This window comes from Rhinolophus sinicus, chromosome 1 (assembly GCF_057876585.1).
Source record: "Rhinolophus sinicus isolate RSI-liver-muscle chromosome 1, RSI-T2T, whole genome shotgun sequence".
NCBI lineage: Eukaryota > Metazoa > Chordata > Mammalia > Chiroptera > Rhinolophidae > Rhinolophus > Rhinolophus sinicus.
Genome location: NC_142501.1, coordinates 122,098,685 through 122,121,401, shown reverse-complemented (window position 1 = coordinate 122,121,401; position 22,717 = coordinate 122,098,685). Strand labels below are relative to the sequence as shown.

Below are 22,717 nucleotides of genomic sequence, written 5' to 3'. Positions count from 1 at the left end.
CTTTGTCACTTGCTTCTCCCTTTGCCTATAATACCCTACTTTTCACACACCAACCTATGTTAAAACACTTACTTTTAATAACTGAGAACTGTAGAAACGTTGAAATTGAAGAAAATTAAAAGTTGAGTTGAGAAAATCCTAATTCTGATTGCCAGGAGAAGAATACCTAAACTAAAACTTGGAGCATATTTTCCAGCATGATAGATAGGTATTAAATATTAAAAATTAGTATTACAAATATTGTATATCAGGAACATTGTGGGGTTCTGTTAACTAGTTTAGAAATATAATTAGCATTACTTTAGGAAAATGCATTCCAGATTCCCAAAATAACTTACAAATCAATTTTAGAATACAATTTAGTCAGAATTTTTTAAATACACATCAAATTTAGACTATAACAAAGACGGTAATTCCAATCAGTGAGGAAAAGATGAACTGTTCAATAAATGGTAAATGGACAAATGGTAACATTTCAGCACCTAGGAAAAAATAAGATTGGATCCATACCTCACATTGTATTACTTCGATACATTCCAAATATATCAAAGATTAAACTGTAAAAAAAAAACCCATACAAATACTAGAGGAAAATGTGAAAGAATTCCTTTATAACCTTGGAGTACGGAAAACCTTGCTAACTAATGGTTACAAAAGACAAAATTAGTAAATTCAACTAAAAAATAACCATGAAAGACAAGATTAGTAAATTCAACTAAAAAATAACCAAAGACTTCTGCATGGTAAAAAGCTCCATAAGCAAAGACTAACAACTGGGGAAAAAAAACTAGTTCAACTGATACCAACAAAAGCCTAATAACATGTGATGGACTCCTTTGAAAACTCCAATTAAAAAAAAGACCAGGGCCGGCCTGGTGGCTCAGGCGGTTAGAGCTCCGTGCTCCTAACTCCGAAGCCTGCCGGTTCAATTCCCACATGGGCCAGTGGGCTCCCAACCACAAGGTTGCCAGTTCAATTCCTCGAGTCCCGCAAGGGATGGTGGGCTCTGCCCCCAGCAACTAAGATTGAACACGGCACCTTGAGCTGAGCTGCCTCCCGGATGGCTCAGTTGTTGGTTGGAGCGCGGGCTCTCAACCACAAGGTTGCCAGTTCAATTCCTTGAGTCCCGCAAGGGATGGTGGGCAGCGCCCCCTGCAACTAAGATTGAACATGGCACCTTGAGCTGAGCTGCCGCTAAGCTCCCGGATGGCTCAGTTGGTTGGAGCATGGCCTCTCAACCACAAGGTTGCTGGTTCGACTCCCGTAAGGGATGGTGGGCTGTGCCCCCTGCAACTAGCAACGGCAACTGGACCTGGAGCTGAGCTGCGCCCTCCACAACTAAGACTGAAAGAACAACAACTTGAAGCTGAACAGAACCCTCCACAACTAAGATTGAAAGGACAACAACTTGACTTGGAGAAAAGTCCTGAAAGTGCACACTGTTCCCCAATAAAGTCCTGTTCCCCTTCCCCAATAAAATCTTTAAAAAAAAAAAAAAAGAAAAGAAAAGACCAACCGAACAGAAAAAGCAAATGAACAGACCACAGAAGAGAATATACAAATTGTTCTTAAAAACTAGAAAACATGCTCAGCTAAGACAAATACAAAATAACTGCTCAGCGATACCAATTTCCACCTACTGGATTACCAATGGTATGGAGAATAGCTTTTTTGTTCATTGTTGCTAGGAACATAAATTGGTGCAAGCACTAGGGAGAATAATTTGGGAGTATCTACCAAAATTAACTGCAAAATCCCTCTGACCCACCAGTTTCACTTCTGGGAATTAATAATCCTACAGATGTACTTGCATACAAGCAAAATAACATATACAAGCATTAGTCATAAAAGCAGAAGATTAGAGAAGTCCATCAACAGGTGACTGATTACATAACATGGTAAAAAAGAAAGCTCTATACTGATAATAGAGATAAATTGTTTTGTAAAAAAAATTAAGATGCAAGAATATGTATTCATCCATTTGTATAAAAATTAAGAGAAAATATTTGTCTATTCATATGTATTTGTGTACGCAAAAAAACTAGAAGGATATGCAAACAAGTAATAAAAGCAATTAGGTTGGTGGCAAGAAAGTTGTTGAGAAACTAGGCAGATGGTGGAAAGGAGGGTTAATATTTTTTTTACATTTTGGACAATGTGACTGTACAACATAGTCCAAACATTAAATTAATATATATAGTCAAAAACATTGTATTTTGTTCCTTTTCTCTACTCATGCCATTACTGTATACCATGCCAAAAATACTTTAGAATTGGCTGCCCAAAATGGAAGCATATACTAACAGTAGTTATACCTCTACTTTTTTGAGTTTCTTCATCAGTAAAACTTGATTATCACAGTGTGCTATGGTTTAATAAATTTATGCCTACATATTTAAAAATGGCACTGATCTATAAAGAAACAGACTTCTCTGAGTCTGTTTCAACTAAAAATTGAGATGAAATCTCGGCTGAAAATTGAGATGAAAATGAAATTAAAATACATAAAGGTCCTCAGGAAAGCATACCAAAACTTAGACAGAAGTCAGCATCTTTTTATCAAGCAAAAAGATCCTCAAGGGTGTTAAAATGAACATTCACTAGAAACATCATCTGTTCACCAATACACAAAAGAGAAAAAAAGAATCTAAAACAACAGATTATTCTAACTCTAACAAAAAAATAGAAAAGTGGCTTATGTTTTCAAAAATAATTTCTAATATAAGAAACTGTACCCAAAAACAAATCAAGATTTTCATTAAAAGTATGTGGGTCATTCTGCATTAAGAAAAAACAATGCTTAATTTTGTCCACAAAGTAGTAAAACTGTGTTTCAATAACAAAAGTATTCATAAATTATATCCATTGCTGGTAAAAAATATTTCGGTGATAAACACTATTTAATTTGATATAATATGAACCAACAAGTATTTTAAAATACTTCCCCACTCCAGCTTTCAATAAAATTTTTTTCAAGAATCTCTGCACTTACCCCCATTATCTGTTCTTTTTAAAGCTCCATCCTTATGAGGACACAGTTCACATCTCTATTAAAAAAAAAAAGAAACAAAGAGATTTTTCAGATTACGAAAGCAAAACATCTTCCCTGTAACTTCAAAACTATTAAAACTGTGGGAACACCATTTGTACTAGTTGCCACCAAGAATAACATTTCAGAACATTCCTCACAAAGTCTTGACACAGGATCTTCCTCAGAGCAGCAGATAACTTTTAAAGAGTAAATTCTGCTTAACTTTTATATTCCTGCCATGATTTTTTAGCACTACATTAATAAAAACAGAAAGATTCTCTAAACATAGGACTGGGACACGGATTTTACCATTTGCCTCCCTCCCTTTACTTTCTACCTAGGATCAGCTAGGATTATTCTAGTCAATTAAGTTTGGTTTATCCAAAAAAGAGCCAAATTCAAAAATTCAGAATTTTGATTTAAGTGGGAAAGCATGATCTGACATGTGCTGACCTGCCTTCTGGAAGGAAGTAACTGCTCTAATTATTCTAGTTACTCTTATCAGTCACAAACAATGTTACTCAGAAGTAATTACGGATCCTGGTCCCTACCACTCCCCAATTTAAAACCAGAAATAAACATAGAGCCAGTACTAACATTTATTTTCACTATTGAAAAAAGGACAGATTACAATTATAAAAATAATAAACAGTAAGTTTCAATGGCACTGTCTTACTATGAAGTATATGGTCCTGGAGGTCACACTTGAGTATTTATTATTTGTACCCTACCATGCTCCCCAAAGAGCTTTTGCAGCATAAAATATACTAATATGAATAAATTACAAAGGAAAACAAGAGCAGGAAATTAAGATAACGTAGTAAATAAATACAAAAACATAAGCCATATTTCTTGTCATTCAGTATTTCACTCTCCTGATTTTCCTCTTACCTCTTTGGCAGCACCTTTCTGCCCACCTTATCCAACTTTTAAATGTGGTAGTTCCTCAGGGCGCTTTGGCATAAGATGCCTTCTCATCTCATGTTAAATACTAAGCAATCTCATTCATTTTCCATATATCTATTACCAAATAAATTACTAGGATATGCCAGTGACTCCCAAATTTTACCTCCTATTCAGATCTGTCCTTGGATCCATAACAGGATCCATTCCTATTGTACACTGGCACTTTCAGCTCTATCCAAAACTTATGACAACACTTCACTCTTCCTGCAGTTTTCCCTATCTTCGTAACGATACTCTTCACCACATATTACTGCCCACACCTAGACATCATCTTTTGACAGCTTCACCCTAATACCTAACCTCATATTTAATCAATCACCACATTTTGGCCATTCTTCCTCCTAAATACAGTACTGGTGAAATTTGACTACCTCTCTCCATTTACACTAGTATTAGCCAACAGCAAGCCAACATCAGCTTTGAATAGGACCACTTCAGTGACCTTCAACTAAATAGTCTCCCCATATTCACTCTTACCTGACCCCCACTTCAAAAATGCAAGTCCAAATACATCATTTCCCCACTTACAACCCTTCAATGGTTTCCCTACAGGATCAACCCACAACTTTCTCTCTTTTCAACATTTTCACTCTCTGGGCAATAGTGCCTTTTCTTCTTTCAGTTCTGTAAATACTCCAAAGCTCATTCCTGCCTCACAGCCTTTAAATGTTCTTTTTACTCCATCTGAAATACTGTCCATCACTCCAACCCTCTTTCACAACTGAATAACTTCTATTCATCCCTCAGGTCCTTGCTTAAATCACTTCCTCAGAGGTTTCCCTAAATTCGTACTTTAGGTTAGGTGCCATATTATAATTACGTGTACTTTCCTTCTTGTCATATATTTCAAACACAATTAATTATTTATGCAATTATGTTTATCTCCTCTGCTAGGTTATAAACTCTATTTCGTGGCTGTAGCCCTAGTATCTATCACAGTCTCCAGACATGGTAACTCAAAATATATATGATGGATGGATGGAAGGAGCAAAAAAATACGAGCACACTTGCAAAAAGGCAGGCAATAATTTGGTTCTAAGTTATCCTTCACTCACAGATGGAAACACTATTAGTTGCATGATTTACCTTGTGGGAAAGAAAGAGTTGCTTGTAGACGTATAACTAAATCTAACATAAAGACTACAACCAGTGATAGATTACTATTTGGCATGATTAGGTGCAAGAGTAATTGTTGAGCAATTGGGGAAAAGAAAATTCAGAGACTCTTAAAAGTTACTGATCACTAATATAAATTCAAAATGTTTGAAAAACAATTTCAATATAAGAATTAATATTAAAATTAATTAGTAGTCAAATCTAAGACATTAAAAACTTCTATAAAAGAAAAACATTAGAATAGACAATTCAAAAACTTCTAATATTTTTTAATTAAAATAGATGCAACAAATATATGAGAAAACATTTAGCCTCGCCTATATCCACAGAAATATGAATATAAAAATCACCAAAAAATCAAAGGCATTTTTGCCCACTAAATTAGTAAAGCTTTCCTTAAAAAACAATACCTAATACTCAGAACATTTATTTTCATGTACTGCTGATGGCACCAAATCAAATTCTTTTGGAGAGTAATTTAGCAATATGATTCAAGAAAAATACTGATTCTGTTACTTCACTTCTAGAGAGCCAAGGGAAATAATATGATGGAAATTGCATTTCTTAAGTACTGTGTCATTTTTATATCATTTATATACTATAATTTCAAGACATGACAAGAATGTGTACAAAAATATTTCATACGGGGGGCCGGCCCGGTGGTTCAGGCAGTTAGAACTCCATGCTCCTAACTCCGAAGGCTGCCAGTTCGATTCCCACATGGGCCAGTGGGCTCTCAACCACAAGGCTGTCGGTTCAATTCCTCGAGGTTCAATTCCTCGAGTCCCGCAAGGGATGGTGGGCAGCGACCCCTGCAACTAAGATTGAACACGGCACCTTGAGCTGAGCTGCCGTTGAGCTCCCGTATGGCTCAGATGGTTGGAGCGTGTCTTCTCAACCACAAGGTTGCCGGGTTTCGACTCCCGCAAGGGATGGTGGGCTGTGCCCCCTGCAACTAGCAATGGCAACTGGACCTGGAGCTGAGCTGCGCCCTCCACAACTAAGATTGAAAGGACAACAACTTGACTTGGAAAAAAAGGCCTGGAAGTACATACTGTTCCCCAATAAAGTCCTGTTCCCCTTCCCCAATTTAAAAAAAAAAAAAATTTCATACAGCTGTCTATAAAAATTTTGTCAAAAGTCTAACTGCATAACAATGAGGAATTAATGCTATATTCACAAAGATTTTAACTGAATTTAACAAATGCATAAAAGAAGACTAACAAAATATAACAGGATTGTGATGAGAATGGGAAGATGAGTAAATTAATTTCTTTATTCCGAAAAATACTTCATTTGTTTTATAATTTAAATTTTTATAGAGATACATTACTATATGCTAAGTAAAATACTCATTAAGTATGACTGTGTCTTCCCACTAAAGATAGAAATAGAATCTAGAAGACATGAGAGAAAAAAATTATTATAGAAAAAGGTTACATTATAATTAGAAGACTATACCCTAAGCTTAGGGAGAAAGGATCTGGTATGAGGGACCCCGGACAACAAAGACTCCAGATCCTATAGTAAACCGATTCACGCTGAAAAGTTTCACAGGGCAGGCTGAAGATATACAGGTTACTATTAGAATTACACAGATTCATTCTTATTTTACTAAGTGAGAGGTAGTGTTAAAAGGCACAAGTAAATCCTGTAAAATGGTACATAGATTATGAGGAGACAAAAAATATAAAATCATATTAAAGATCTCACCACATTTTACCAGTAAAAAACACCTTTTAATTGGAATGGCCCAAAGAAGTAAAGTTATACAAGGCGGTTCTTTCTTTTCTATATCATGTAGTATAGTAAGAAAGCATGCAACTATTTTCCATCTTTATACTGTAAACAACCATTTCTAAATATTTTTCTATTTTACATTGGATTCTTTTGCCAAAGGATAAAACTTACTATATACTTCACTAAGTCAAACTCACCCAAAATACTGACCTTTAAGAGGCTGTGGCTATGTAACAACGTATTCAGCTATACTGGTTTACCTAGACTATGATCACCATTATATTATAAAAAGCAACAAGATAATAACTGAAAATAGTATTACGTTAATAAGAAGAAGGACAAATTCAAGTTTTAAATTTGTTCTTCCTCACATAAAAGATATAATTGTGGCATGAAAAAGTACCTGCAGGATGAAACATTTACCATCATTTCTTTATTTAAGGAAAAGATAAACCTAAATTAACCTATATTTTCTTGTTTTAGAAAAACTCATGGCTGCTACACTAGAAATGAGCATCCATAGTGCCCAGGCTGTGATCTCCAAATAGCATTTCCCAAAGGAGCCAGGACTCCTAGGAAAAGTAATGATTCCTAGTCTAGGTCAAATAAGCCCCGAATACCTTTTTCTATCAGATAGCAAGAAAACTATAAAAGACTACATTAGTCATGTCAAAAGGACTTATGGGCCAACCTAACGAGGCTCTGATGAAATCACTTAAGGCCAATGAAGATAATAATTGCATCGAACTGAAACATACCAAATATTTTTAAATCCATAATAAAATGAACTTCTACTTCCAAAATGGCTAAGTATGCTTACAAGAGACAAACCCTTACACAGATAAGCAGCCAGATTCTGGTTTCCACCAGAAGTCAAAACTTGGAAGGGATGCTTTTAGCCTAAAGACGAGCTAGTCAGCCCATAATAAGATGGAAGAACCAGAAGATAAAAGTTCAGAGCAACCAGGAAAGTGACGTCTAAATCCGGAAGAGGAGAACCAGGGGGATGCTCCCAAATTTTATGTACAGAATGTGCCCAAATCTCTCATTGACCTTAAACCATTTATGCACAGGGCAGGCTAGAGTGCAGTTAAGGAAAAAAACAAAATGAAATGTAAGCAACTTCTCAAAATATACAATAGGCAGTTTGAATCCAACCAAATCAACTGCTGATAAAAACAATATCAATTTCTTCAAAGGAATATAATGGAATCTAGACTCCCCACATACAACACTCACAATGTCTAGGAAACGATCCAAGTTACTTGATCTATGAAGAAACAGGAAAATGTTAATCATGCTCAAGATAAAACACAATCAGTGAAGGTCAACCCTAAGATGACCCGGACATTGGAATTAGGCTTTAAAATAAATAGCTATTAGAGGGCAGCCAGTTAGCTCAGTTGGTTAGAAAGCAAGCTCTTAACAACAAGGTTGCCAGTTCGATTCCCACATGGGCCAGTGAGCTGCGCCCTCCACAACTAGATTGAAACAACTTGAGCTGAGCTGCCAACGGGTGGCTGGATGGCTCAGTTGGTTACAGCGCGAGCTCCTAACAGCAAGGATGCCAGTTCGATTCCCACATGGCATGGTGGGCTGCACCCTGTGCAACTAGACTGAAAACGGCGACTGGACTTGGAGCTGAGCTGCGCCCTCCACAACTAGATTGAAGGACAACAACTTGACTTGGAGCTGATGGGTCCTGGAAAAAACACAATTACCCAATTAAAAAAAAAAAGCTATTATAACTAAGTTGTATGAGGTAAATGAAAATGTACCTATAATAAGTGAAATAGGAGATCTCAATAGCAATAAAATAAAATAAAACCTATAAAAAGAACTAAACAAAAATTCTAAAAACTTAAAGGCACAATATGTAAAGTAAAAAAATTCACTGGATAGGTTTAACAATGGGATCAAGCTGACATGACAAAGGAAAGAGTCAATCAGCTCAAAGTAATAGTGAAAAAAATAAAAAGGGGTTCAAGGACCTACTGGACAGTATCAAGAGGTCTAATATGTGAATAAACTGAAGGTCTAGAAAGGGGAGAGGGATATGAATATGAGAAATTGGCAGGAAAGAAAATTTTGAAGACATAATGGATGAAAACTTCCTCAACTTGAAGAAAGACAAATTTATGGATTCAGGAAGCTCAGTGGACCCCATGTAGCCAAACCGCTTGCTAAAAAGCAAAGGGAAAAGTCTTGAAGCAGCCAAGAGTAAATGACACATCAAATACAGGGAACAGTGACTGGATAAACGGCTAATTTTTTATCATAAACTACAGAAGACAAAATAGAACAAAACAACATCTTTACAGTGTTTGAAGAAAAAAAAACTCAATCCAGAATTCCACATCTAACTAATGTATCCTTCAAAAATGAAGGTGAAACAGATATTTTCAGACAAAAGAGAGCAAACAGAATTCATCACCAGCAAACATGAACTACAATAAGGTCTAAAAAAGTCTTCAATATGAAGGAAATGGTACTACATGAAAAATGCAAATCTTCAAGAAGCAAAGAGCACCACAAATGGTAAATATCTGGGTAAATACCAAAGACCTTTAGTTCTTATTCTTAAAAATACCTATTATTGAAAGCAAGAATTATAATATGTTCTTCTAGGATTTATCATACATATAGATGTAATACATATGACAATAGCATAACTGACAGCTGACAGGTGATGTAAAAGAATCTCTTAAGGATACAAGATTTTTACACTTTACAAGAAGTGGTATAGTATTAACTATAAGTGGAACACTATATAAGTAGACTGTAAAAAGGTAAAGAAATATATTGAAATTGCTAGAGGAATGCTAAGTAACCAATGCAAAAAGAAATAGCTTTACAAAAATGGTATCAAAAATTCTTATCTACATGCAAAATATTATATAATTTCGTATTATATAAAAGTAACTTGAAATGGATCATATACTAAACATAAGAGTTAACACTATAAAATTCTAAGAATCAAACAGGAGTCAATCTTCATGACATAGGATTGAACAATGGTTTCTTAGACACACCAAAAGCAGAGGCAACAAAATAACAAATTAGAATTTACCAAACCTAAAAATTTTGCTACTGCAAATGAGTCAAGAAGGCCACCCACAAGAATCATGGACCTAGAGAACATTATGGTAAGTGAAATAAGTCAGAGAAAGACAAATACCATATGATCTCACTTATATGTGGAATCTAAAGAATAGAATAAATGAACGAACTAATCAGAAACAGTCTCAGAGATATAGAGAAAAACTGAGGGTTGCTAGATGGGGGGTGGGGATAAGGGGGAAGGTAAGGGGATTAGAAAACACAGTGGGTAACCACAAAATTGCCACGGGGTTACGAAAGTCAATTTGGGGAATGTAATAAATAATGTAAAGATTTTGTAGGGTATCCGATGGACACTTGTCTTATTAGACTGACCACTTCAGGGATGGTGTAGATGCCTGATCACTGCGCTGCACAGGTGAAGCTGAAGTTGAGTAATAATGAATGTCAACTAGAATTATATATATGTATGTATAGATACATATATACACACACACACACACACATACATATATATATAGTCAGAAGAAGCAGAGTACAGCATAAGGGATAGAGTCAGTGGAAATGTAATGGCTGTGTGAGATGTCAGAGGGGTAGTAGATTGGGGAGGGGGGTTATCACTCTGTGAGGGGTGTAAATGATGTCTAACTATTACAGTGTTTTGTACACATGAAACAAACAAACAAATAAATAAATAAAAGACCATCCACAGAATGGAAGAAATATTTACAAGTCACATATCTGATAAGGGACTTATATCCAGAGTATATAAAGAGCCCTACAACACAATAATAAAGATACATAACCAATTAAAAATTGTGCCAAGGATCTAAACAGACATTTCTCCAGAGAAAACATCAATGACCAAAACAAGCACATGAAAAGATGTTTAACACCACTAGTCATTTAGGAAATACAAATCAACACCATGAGGAGATACCACTAGGATGGCTAAAATAGAAAAGAGAATAGATATACATATCCTGTTGGCAAGGATATGAAGAAATTATATATATTGCTGATGAAATGTAAAATGATATAGTTGTTTTGGCAGTTCTTCAAATGGTTAAACATAGTTATTACATGGTTCAAAAATTCCATACCCCAAAAAAATAAAAACATACATCTACATAAAAATCTGAACAGAAATGTTCTTTTTTTTGTACACAAATGTTCTTAACAGCATTATTCATAATAGTCAAAATGTAAATACGACCTTAATGTTCATCAACTAATGAATGAGTAAATAAAATGTGGTATATCTAGACAATGGAATGTTATCCAACAATAAAAAGAAATAAAGCTCTGATACATGCTACAACATAAGTGAACCTTAAAAAGATTATGCTAAGAGAAAAAAGCCACTCACAAAATACCACATATTGTATGATTCCATTTATATGAAATGTCTAGAATAGAGACGGAAAGTAGATTCGTGGTTTCCAGGGATTGGAGAGGTTGGGTAATGGGTAGTAGCTGCTAATGGGCAGAGCTTTTTTTGAGGCGATGAAAATGTTCTAAAATTGATTATGGTTATGGTTGTACAATTCTGTGAATATACCAAAAAAAAACACTGAATTGTACACTTTATATGGCTGAACTATGTGATATGTGAACTTTACCATTACAACTGTTTTTTTAATATTAATTTTCAAATATATTAAAAAGAAAAAGACGCAGAAAATACTTACTAAAATGGTAGACCTAAATCCAATCATACAATTACATTAAATCTTGAGAACAAACTTAAGAGACTCATAATGATAAGCATCAAATAATGAAGACATAATAGTCATAAAAGTGTACCTAGTAACAATGCTTCAAACTGAGGCAAAGCTATCAAAAGTAAAGGGATAAATACACAAATCCACATAGTAAGATATTTTAACATCTCTGTCTCAGTAATCTGTCTCTAGTTTTGTCCAAAACAAGACCCCCCAAAAAAAATCAATAAACACATGGCTAACCTAAGCAATACTATAATATAAATAACTACACACATTCTTTTCAGGTGAACATGGTACATTCCCCATGAAAGACCATATACAACACATACACAAAACGAGACACAATGAATTTAATATGGCTGAAATCATAGAGAATATGTTCCGACCACATTAGAAAACAACAAGTGTTAAATTAATGATCTAAGATCCCACCTAAAGAACCTATAAAAGTACAAAATAAACCCAGAGTAAGTAGAAGAAAGGAAATAGTAAAGATAAGAAGCAGAAAAAAATGAAATAGAAAAGAAACAACAGAGAAAATTTAAAGTCAAAGTTAAATCCTTTGGAAACATCAACAAAGTTGATAAAACTCTAGCTAAAACTGATTTTTAAAACATACACAAATTACCAATGTCGAGAATAAGGAAGGAATTATCACTACAGAACCCACAGGTATTAAAGGGATAAGATTATTAATAAGTTTATGCTAACCAAATTAACAACATGGATGAAATGGAAAACTTCCTTGAAAAATACAACTTACCAAAACTGACAAGATGAAACAGAAAGTTAGAAGAACCCTTTCAGTTGAATTCATTATCAAAATCCTTCCCCAAAATAGAACTCTAGGCTCAGATTTTTCACTGGTAAGTAAATTCCTTCAAATCACCCAGGAAGAAACAGCATCTCACACAAACACTTTCAGAAAATAGAGAACCTTTCCAAAATAATTTTCAAGTTCAGCATGAATAATACTAACGAATGTACCAATAATACTGAAAAGAAGCTAAAAAAAACCCAAAAAACTACAGACTAACATCCCTCATGTACGTAAGATGCAAAATATTTAATAAACTATCCAGCAATATATAAAAAGGATAATACACCATGACCAAGTGAAGTTTATCCCAGAAATACTAGGTTGATGTAACATTTGAAAATAAAACAATGAAATTCACCATATTAATTTTTTTAAGTATACCATATAATCATCTCAACAGATACAGAAAAAATATGACAAAAAATATCCATTCATGCTATAAATTGCCAGAAAACTAGGAGATCTTACTCAACCTGTATATTAATCATATCTTTTCATTCTGATTTTTGGTACTTTGGGGCCTTGCAGACTCTAGAGGGACTGCCCCTCCCAACACTGGCTAATTCCTGGAGATAGCAAACAACTACCCAGCTAGCTTTCATATGCAAACCAACCAACCCAGAGCCCACACCCCAAACCATTTTTATCTGTTTTATACTCCAGCCATTATATTCTCCTGCCCTAATCACCCCAGGGCTACTAGGTACCAGACAACTAGGGAAAGTCGTTGTGCCCCAAAGTCCCTGAAGTAATTCAAACTAGATAATCCTAAACCTGATAACCATTCCTTACCCACGGAAACCAAAATAATGGCTCTTGCCTTTACTTTTTTCCCTTTTGGCTCCCTTCGCCTCCCAACTTACCCTGGTGCTTACCCATGTGGCTCCCTATGTCTTGGTGGACCTCTTCCTCTGGGGCTCTGTGAGTGTAACAAACTATCTTTTCAATGGCAGTCCTCTCCTGATCTAGTAACCTGGACTGCCCTACTCAAATAATAATAAAACCAATATTTTAAAACAAGCTGGTAACAGTCATCAATTAAAAAAAAATCCTACTGCTGACATCATAATTAATGATATAAAACTGAATGGCTTCCCCAGTGAATGGGAACAAGATTTAAGTATATGCAATAAAAGAAAATAAAAAGAACACTAATTGGAAACAGGTAAAGTTTTACGACATGATCATCTACTAGAAAAGTCTAATTACCTACCAAAAATCGCATAGAATTAATGTGAGTTAAGTAAGGTTTCAAAACACACATCAATATACATAAGGCAATTCTAGTTCCATATACTAAGAACAAATAATTAAAAATTAAATTATTTATAATACCACTTACAATCGCATAAAATATTGAAAAATAAAAATAACTTTAAAAACTAAAGACACGCAAGACCACAAAATACTGCTCAGAAAAAAACAAAGATGACCTAAATAAATGGAGAGATATACCATGCTAATGAATAGGAAGACTCAACATTGTTAACATGTCAATTCTCCTCAAATTGATCTATAGATTGAAAGCAATTGCAATTACAATCCCATCAGCCTTTTTGGAGAAATGGAAAAACTAACATTAAAATTTATATGGAAATACTAAAGACTTAGATTTATGCAAAACAATCTTGAAAAAGATGAAAAATGTTGAAGGACTTGCAAATCTGACTTCAAGACTTATTATACAGTTACAAATAATCAAAATAGTAAATGATACAAGGATAGACAAATACATCAGTGAAACAGAAAAAAGATTCCTTAAATAGAGCTCACTTATGCAACCATGTTATGATTCATGAAGCAATTCAGTGAAGAAAGGAGACTTTTCAACAAATAGTGCAGAAACAACTGGGTACCCATATGCAAAAAATAAAACCTACAAAACTTATTTTGAGATACATCATAGGCCTAAATATAAATTAGCAAAAACAAAAAGTTTTAGAAGAAACAAAGGAAATTACCTTCATGACTTCAGGGTTAGGCAAAAGTGTCTTAGCTCACAGTAAGCAATAACTATAAAAGAAAAAACTGATAAATTAGACTTCATCAGACTTAAATATTTCTGCTCATCAAAAGGCACAATTAAGAAAATAAATAGGAAACCACAGACTTGGAGAAAGTACTTACAAAATATTTATCTCACAAAGGACAGGTATATCCAGGACATATAAGGACCTTCTCAAATGCAAAAATAAATAAATAAATAAAAATAAAATAGATGAACAAACAGAATTAAGAAAAAACACAAGAAGAAAAAGAAGGAAACGGGGTAAAGGTTTGAACAAACTCTTCGTAAGAGAAAATACATGGTCAATAAGCAAATTAAAATGTGCTCAATGTCACTAGTTATTATGAAAATGCAAAATAAAACCACAATGATACCACTTTCAGTCAAGACGGAGTAAAAGGGACCAGATTTAGCCTTCTTCATGAAATAATAAAAACCTAACGAAACGTATGAAACAACAGCACTAAAGATTTTGGACAACAAGTAATGAAAGACAGTGATCCCTGGAAGACAAGAAACAAATGACATGAGCCATACATTTGCCCAGCTTACTGCCTTGAGAGTTTCCAGGTGGTGGAACAGGGAGAAGGAACCCAGGCAAAGCCTGTCTCCCCAAGTTGAGGAAATGGAGCTGCGAATCCAAGGAACCCAAGGTGGCTAGAGCTCACAAGGGAGACCAGCACTGAGTAGAGAGCTGGGGAGAGAGAGAAACATGAAGAGATCTACAGAGGCTTATCCTAGAATATGTTGAATAACTAATCAGCATGTGCACGTAGGAGAACTATTCAAGGCCAAGGACAGAATCACCAAAAGATTTAGAAGTAACAGCACCCAGAACTCACACGAGGATCTAAATAATACCTGTTCCCAAAAGCCAGAATAGAACACCTAATAATTCATATCATATCGGAGTGCTAAGAAGGGTAATGCCTCAGAAGGAGGGAAAAATTAACCCTAAACATAGCTTTGGTCCACCCAAATAAAACATAAAAGCAAAACCCAAAAGGAACAAACTGTTTTCTAGTAACTTAACCATGTCACAAAACAAAGTCCAAAAATATTTTTAGGCATACGAAAAGGAGAGAACCTAACAAGATAAAATTCACAGTGACTGAAAGTCAATAAAAACTTACAAGACATATACAGATGCAAGAAATACACCCCAAAATAAAACAAAAACTAGTCAAAACAGTCTTAAAATGACATAGATAACAGAATTATTACCCATCATTAAGAAAATTATTATGAATACATTCCATGTGTTCAAGAAGCTAAAGGAAACATTAAACACGTTAATTAGAAACATGTTAAACATGTTAATTAAACATGTTAATTATCAAAGAATAAAAAAATTTGAACATTTAAAGATGAAAATTACAAAGTCTACGATGAAAAACATACTATATGAGATTTACAGCACATGAAACCAAGTAATAGTTACTAACCAAAACGAAACAGAGAAAAAAATACTTTAAAAAATGAACAAAGCATAACTTAGCTTTGTTGTAATTGGAGCCACAGAGGAAACAAACACATAAAAAAAAATCTGAAGAAATAATGTCAATAATTTGCCACATTTGATGATAATTATAAACACATAAAACAAAGTACTCATTAAATACCAAGCAACAGAAACATGAATAAATGCAAACCAAAACATCATGATCAAACTGCCTAAAACTAGAGATAAAGAAAAAAAAAATCTCTAAAAAGCAGCCAGAGAAAAAGGTCATGTTACATACTACAAAGTCAAAAGAAAACTGAAATGGTTGTATTAATATCGTATAAAGTAAACTTGAAAAATCAACAGTATTATCAAAAAAGGATCATTTTATAAAGATAAAGGGTTTAACTCAAGATATAAAAATTCTAAACATTTATTCACCTAACACATAAAGTAAAAATAACAACTACAAGAAGAAATTTAAAAACCCACAATTACATATAGATATTTCAACAAACCTCTTTCAATAATTGATAGAACCAGTAGACAAAAAAATCAGTAAAGATTCAGAAGCCCTGAACCATACTATCAACCAGAATAACAACAAAGTTGTTAAGTAACATTTATAGGACACTCTACACAAACTAGCACAATATACATTCTGTTAAAGAACATATGGAATATTCACCAAGGCAGATCATATTCAGTCCATGAAACAAGTCTTAAATTTTTTTTTTAACTTTTAAGTCATACAAAGAATTTTCTCTGACCCCAACGCAATTAATTTAGAAATCAATGTAAAATCCCCCAATATTTAGAATCTAAATCTACTTCTAAAGTAACCAATGGGTCAAAGTAGAAATCAAAAGAGAAAAGAGAAAGTATTTTTATATGAATGAAAATGAAAATAAAACTAACCAAGATTTGCAGAAGGAAGTTAAAACAATAATTGAGAAATTTATAGCACTACATGACTATATTAGAAAAGAAACAACTCAATGACTTCACCTTGCACCTTAAGAAACTAGAAGAGAAAAATAAAGATCAGATCAAAAATCAATGAAACAGAAAATAGAAAAACAGAGTAAAAACTCAATGAAATCAAAGGCTAGACTTCATTTCTGAGAGGATGGAGCAGATGTAACTTTTCTCTATTCCTAAACAAAACCTATGACCATTATAAGTAAAAAACATTCTAAGAGGTGGTAAGAAGGCAAATTAGCTAGGGACCACAGAACTCAAGGAACAACACAGCAGTGAGAGTCCTGAGTTTTCTTTTTGCCTAATTATACCCTACTCTTGGAATGCAAGTAGTCAGCAACCCGAAAGTATCAACAAGCACAGACCAAAAAGAGGCCAACAAAAGGCTTCTTTGTCTAGACAAAGGACTGCGAAGGGGGCACGTCAACTAGAAAGAAAACTTTGTAGACAGTAGCTCCTCTACTCCAGCAAAATATCACAGAAAAGAACTGACCCTACCTACTCCTGCAATGGTCAAGTAGGGAACCTAGACATCCACCCTCGTGAAACTATGAGTCATCCCAAGACTCCCACTGTGGTCGTGTAGGAGTAGGTAGGGAATCAGAACTTTCATCCTCACTGGCTGGTAATGAGAACCTCCCCCCATGGTGTCAATAGAGACAACCTGGTGTCAACAGAGGCAAGCATGGACTTCCACCTCCGTCTGACTGTAAAGAGAGAACCCAACCTGTCCCGGCTGGGGTGATCTCAGAGAAGGTCTAGCAGAGTCAGGACTTTCACCAACACACAGCGGTAAATGAGATCAGGTAGGGAGCCATAACTCCCAACTCTGCTCAGCAATAACAAGAGGCAACAGAGGCAGTGGGAAACTTAAACTTCAACGCCTACCTGGCATAAGGAGATATCACCCACATGCTTCCCTTGTTAGACAAGTGTCAAAGAAAGCCAACTGAAACAGGTTTATATTAGATGCCAAGTCCCAAAAATGTTCAGGTTCAATCAAAAATCATTTGTCATACTTAGAACCAGAAAGATCTCCAACTGAACAAAAAAAGACAATCAGACGACAACACTGAGATATTTGTAATTTTAACATCTGACAGAGATGTTAGACTTATGTGATAAGATTTTAAAGCAGCCACAATAAAAGTGATTCAACGAGCAATTATGAACACAGAAATGAAAAACAGAAAGCCTTAGCAAAAAATTAAAGACAAAGAAGAACCAAATGGAAATTTTAGAACTGAAAAATACAAGCAAAACAAATAACTCAATGAATGACCTCAACAGAAGAATAAAGGAAAGAGAGGTAAAGAATCAGTGAACTAGAAAACATAGCAATGTTTTACCTAAACAAGAGATAAAACAGACTGAAAAAAAAATGAACAGAGCCTTACAGGACTAAAACAGAAAAGCAGCCATGAAAGTTGAAAGTAGAAATAAAGCAGGACTGAAAAAGTACTCAAATAAATAATAGCTGAAAAATTCCCAAATTTGGCAAGACATAAAACTACAGATTCAAGAATCTGAACAAATTTCAAACAAAGTAATTCCAGCGACATCCACTTGTAAACACACCCTAATTAAACTTCTGAAATCCAAAGACAAGGACAGTATCTTGAATGCACCCAAAGAAAAACAATACTTTATAAAAGAAAAATAATTTGAATGAGAGCAGATTTCTCACCAGAAACCACAGAGGCCTGAAGGAAGTGGCACAATAATGAAAGAGGAAGCCTTAAGGAAAATGAAAAAAATATACTGAACTGAATGAAAATGAAAATACAACATACTAAAATTTGTAGGACACAGCTGAAACAGTGATAAGAGGGAAATTTATAAAAATGTACAGAAAAGTTTCAAATCAATAATCTAAACTTCCACCCCAAGAATCAAAAAAAGAATAAAATAAAGGCAAAGCAAGCAGAAGGAAGGAAAAAATAAATACAAGAGCCGAAATCAATGAAATTTAAAATAAGAAAAATCAACAAAACAAAGAGCTGGTTCTTTGAAAAGATCAATAAAATTGATAAGCCTCTAGCAACACTGACAAAGGAAAAAAGGAAAAGAAAAATGAGCAGTGTCAGGAATGAAACAGGGTATCACTGCCGATCCTGCGGACATCAAAATAGTAAGGTAATGCTGCCAACACCTTCACACACAAATATCTGACAGTGTAAACAAAATGGATCCCTTCCTCAAAAATCAAAAATACTCTAACTCATCAATTATGAAACTGATCATTTGAATAGCTCTAAAACTATTTTAAAATTTTAATTTGCACTTTTAAAATTACCAAAAAAAGAAATATGAAGGCCCAGGCCGTTTCACTGGAGAACTGTACCAATCGTTTAAAAAAGAGTTAACACCAGTTTTATGCAATCTATCCAGAAAAATAGAAAAGAAGGGAGCATTTCCCAACTCATTTTATGAAGCTAGTATTACTCCAATACCAAAAGCAGACAAACCGAGAAGAAAAAACCTACCAACCAACATCTCTCATGAACAGATACAAAAATCATTAACAGGGGCCGGCCCGGTGCCTCAGGCGGTTGGAGCACGGTACTCCTGGTGCCAAAGGCTGCCGGTTTGATTCCCATATGGGCCAGTGGGCTCTCAACCACAAGATTGCAGGTTCGAGTCCCACAGAGGATGGTGGGCTGCGCCCCCTGCAGCTGGCAGCGGACCTGGAACTGGGCTGCGCCCTCCACAACTAAGATTGAGGGAGCAACAACTTGACTTGGGAAGGGTCCTGGAAGTGTGCACTGTTCCCCAATAAAGTCCCATTCCCTTTCCCCAATAAAAATCTTTAAAAAAAAAAAAAAAAAAAGTTTAAAAAAAATCATTAACAAAATATAAATAGAATCCCTTAACATATAAAAAGAATTGTTTGCCATGATCAGGTGGTGCTTACTCCAAAGGCAGGGCAAATATTCAAAATCAATTAATGTAATCTACCAGTTTGACAGGGTAAAAAAAAAAAAAAAAATGACATAAATTGATGTACAAAAAGTACTTGACAAAATTCAGCACCCAATCCTGATAATCAGAAAAAAGCTATAAAAAAAAAAAATAAGAATAGAATATAGGTAAACTCAAATATATGGTGATGGAAGGAGAACTGACTCTGGGTGGTGAACACAAGGTGAGATACAGATGATGTAATACAGAATTGTACACTTGAAATCTATGTAACTTTAACAATTGTCACCCCAATAAACGTTAATTAAAATTTTTTAAAAAAAAGAATACAGGTAAACTTCCTCAAGTTCATACAGAACATTGACAAAAAAACTACAGCTAACATCCTACTTAAATGTTTTTCATCACTGAGTGAATATTTTCCCCCTAAGGTCAAAAAACAAGACAAGTATGTTCACTCTCACCAATCTTAATCAAGATGGTGCTAAACTTTCTAGCCAGAACAATTAGGCAAGCATAAAAGGCAGACAAAATGAGAAGAAATAAAAACAACCCTATTGGCAGATGACACAATTACTTGCGTTAAAAATCCCAAGGAACCTATTACAAAAACCCTAGAACTAATAAGTGAATTCAGCAAGGTTGCAAGATGCAACATAAATATAAAACTCAACTGTTATTTCCATTACAGGTAACCCCCGTATAGCACAGTTGTTGGGTACCTTTAAAATGCAGTGTTATGTGAATCCGTGTTATACGAAACAAAGAACTAGTACAAAAAAGGGGGTTAGGTTCCAAAAATTAAAAAGCATACTATTTTATTTTCATAATTAAGAGAAATATCTCTATTAAAGCAATTTTCACCAAAAATATAACATATTAATATGTATTAAATGATGTTTTCTTCGTCATCACTACTAAGCACCATTAACTGAGGGCATTTTCTTTTTGACACGGTATCTTCATCCTCTGAACTTTGTTCAGCATTATCTTGACTTCTAGTCTGTACTTTTGCAAAAAATCTGTTATTTTAGATTGCTTGCTTTTAGCTGAGAGACGGTTATATGGTGCTAAGCACTTGTGAAGTTCTGTCTTAAACTTTGTGCTTCTTTCAGTGGAAAGATCTTCATTCAGGAAATTCTGCAGTCAAATCTGATACGACATCCACACTCGAATGAAAAATTTCAAATGAGGTATCTTTTGCTCTTAAAAGCTTTTATTACGCTCCGTGTTGTTCGGGGATTTCTCTAATTCTCAAACCGTGTTAGAGTGAAATTGTGTTCTAGGATGCCGTGTTGTACGAGGGTTTTCCCCAACTCGTGTTATAGAAGTGCCATGTTATACAGGGGTTACCTGAACTACTAATAAATACATGGGCACCAAAATTAAACATACAATACTCACTGTATGTCAACTGTAATTGAAAAATAAAAAAATTATGAGAAAAAGAAAAATACACATAAAGTCCTATTTACAATTGCTTCCCCAAAAATTAAACACTTAGGTCTAAGTCCACAAAACATGTACAGAACTTATATGCTGGAAAATACACAAATATGACAAAAGAAATTTAAAAAGATCTAAATAAATGGAAGCACATAGCATGTTCATGGATTAGAAGGCTCAACGTAGTAAAGAAGTCAATTCTCCACAAACTGATAGGTAATCTGAATGAATACCTATCAAAATTCTAGTAAGAGGGCCGGCCTGGTGGCTCAGGCGGTTAGAGCTCCGTGCTCCTAACTCCGAAGGCTGCCAGTTCGATTCCCACATGGGCCAGTGGGCTCTCAACCACAAGGTTGCCAGTTCAATCCCTCAAGTCCCACAAGGGATGGTGGGCTCTGCCCCCTGCAACTAAGATTGAACACGGCACCTTGAGCTGAGCTGCTGCTGAGCTCCTGGATGGCTCAGTTGGTTGGAGCATGTCCTCTCAACCACAAGGTTGCCGGTTCAACTCCCGCAAGGGATGGTGGGCTGTACCCCCTAGCAACGGCAACTGGACCTGGAGCTGAGCTGCGCCCTCCACAACTAAGACTGAAAGAACAACAACTTGAAGCTGAACAGAACCCTCCACAACTAAGATTGAAAGGACAACAACTTGACTTGGAGAAAAGTCCTGGAAGTGCACACTGTTCCCCAATAAAGTCCTGTTCCCCTTCCCCAATAAAAAAATCTTAAAAAAGAAAAAAAAAAAAAGATTATTCACTATATACCCTTTAAAAAAAAAAAAAAAAAAAAAAAAAAATTCTAGTAAGAGTTCTGGATAGATACAGTCAGGTTATTCTAAAATATAGGTATTTTTTAACACCAATAACACAAAGGAACTAGATGTTTTTTAAAACCAGTAACAAGAGGAACTAGATAACCAAAATGATTTTGAAAAAGAATAAAGTAGAATGAATCATCTACTTAATTTCAAGAATTATTACTGTGTTTCCCCGAAAACAAGACCTAGCCGGACCATCAGCTCTAATGCATCTTTTGGAGCAAAAATTAACATAAGACCTGGTATTATATTATAGCATAGCATATCATATTATTTAAGACCCAGTATTATATTATATATTATATTATATTATACCTGGTCTTATATTAAAATAAGACCAGGTCTTATATTAAAATAAGACCAGGTCTTATATTAATTTTTGCTCCAAAAGACGCATTAGAGCTGATGGTCTGGCTAGGTGTTATTTTGGGGGAAACACGGTATATAGCTATAGTAACTAAAACAGTGTCATACTGCCAGAGAGATAGACACATAGATAAATGGCACAGAACAGAAAACCCAGATATATACTCAAACAAAGACGCCCAGCTGTACAAAAGTGCAAGAGTAATTTTTCAACAAATGGCATTGGAGCATCTAGACAGCCATAGGCAACAAAAAATTAAAAATAAAAAC

General features: G+C 34.8%; 1 protein-coding gene across 20 annotated transcripts in view; it reads right to left on the bottom strand.

The window, feature by feature from the left end:
• MLLT10 (MLLT10 histone lysine methyltransferase DOT1L cofactor) overlaps positions 1 to 22,717 on the bottom strand; it is a 198,911-nt gene that overhangs the window by 149,849 nt on the left and 26,345 nt on the right. For 18 of the 20 annotated variants that reach the window (XM_074324864.2, XM_074324863.2, XM_019755985.3 and 15 more), the window contains one exon: positions 2,993 to 3,047. The exons of 1 other annotated variant lie outside the window; for it this stretch is intronic. In XM_074324864.2, coding sequence (XP_074180965.1) covers positions 2,993 to 3,047 — 55 coding nt within the window. Of the gene's footprint in view, positions 1 to 2,992; positions 3,048 to 14,421; positions 14,474 to 15,020; positions 15,163 to 22,717 lie in introns of all 20 variants that reach the window. One more of the 20 variants, XM_019755992.3, reaches the window with a different exon arrangement.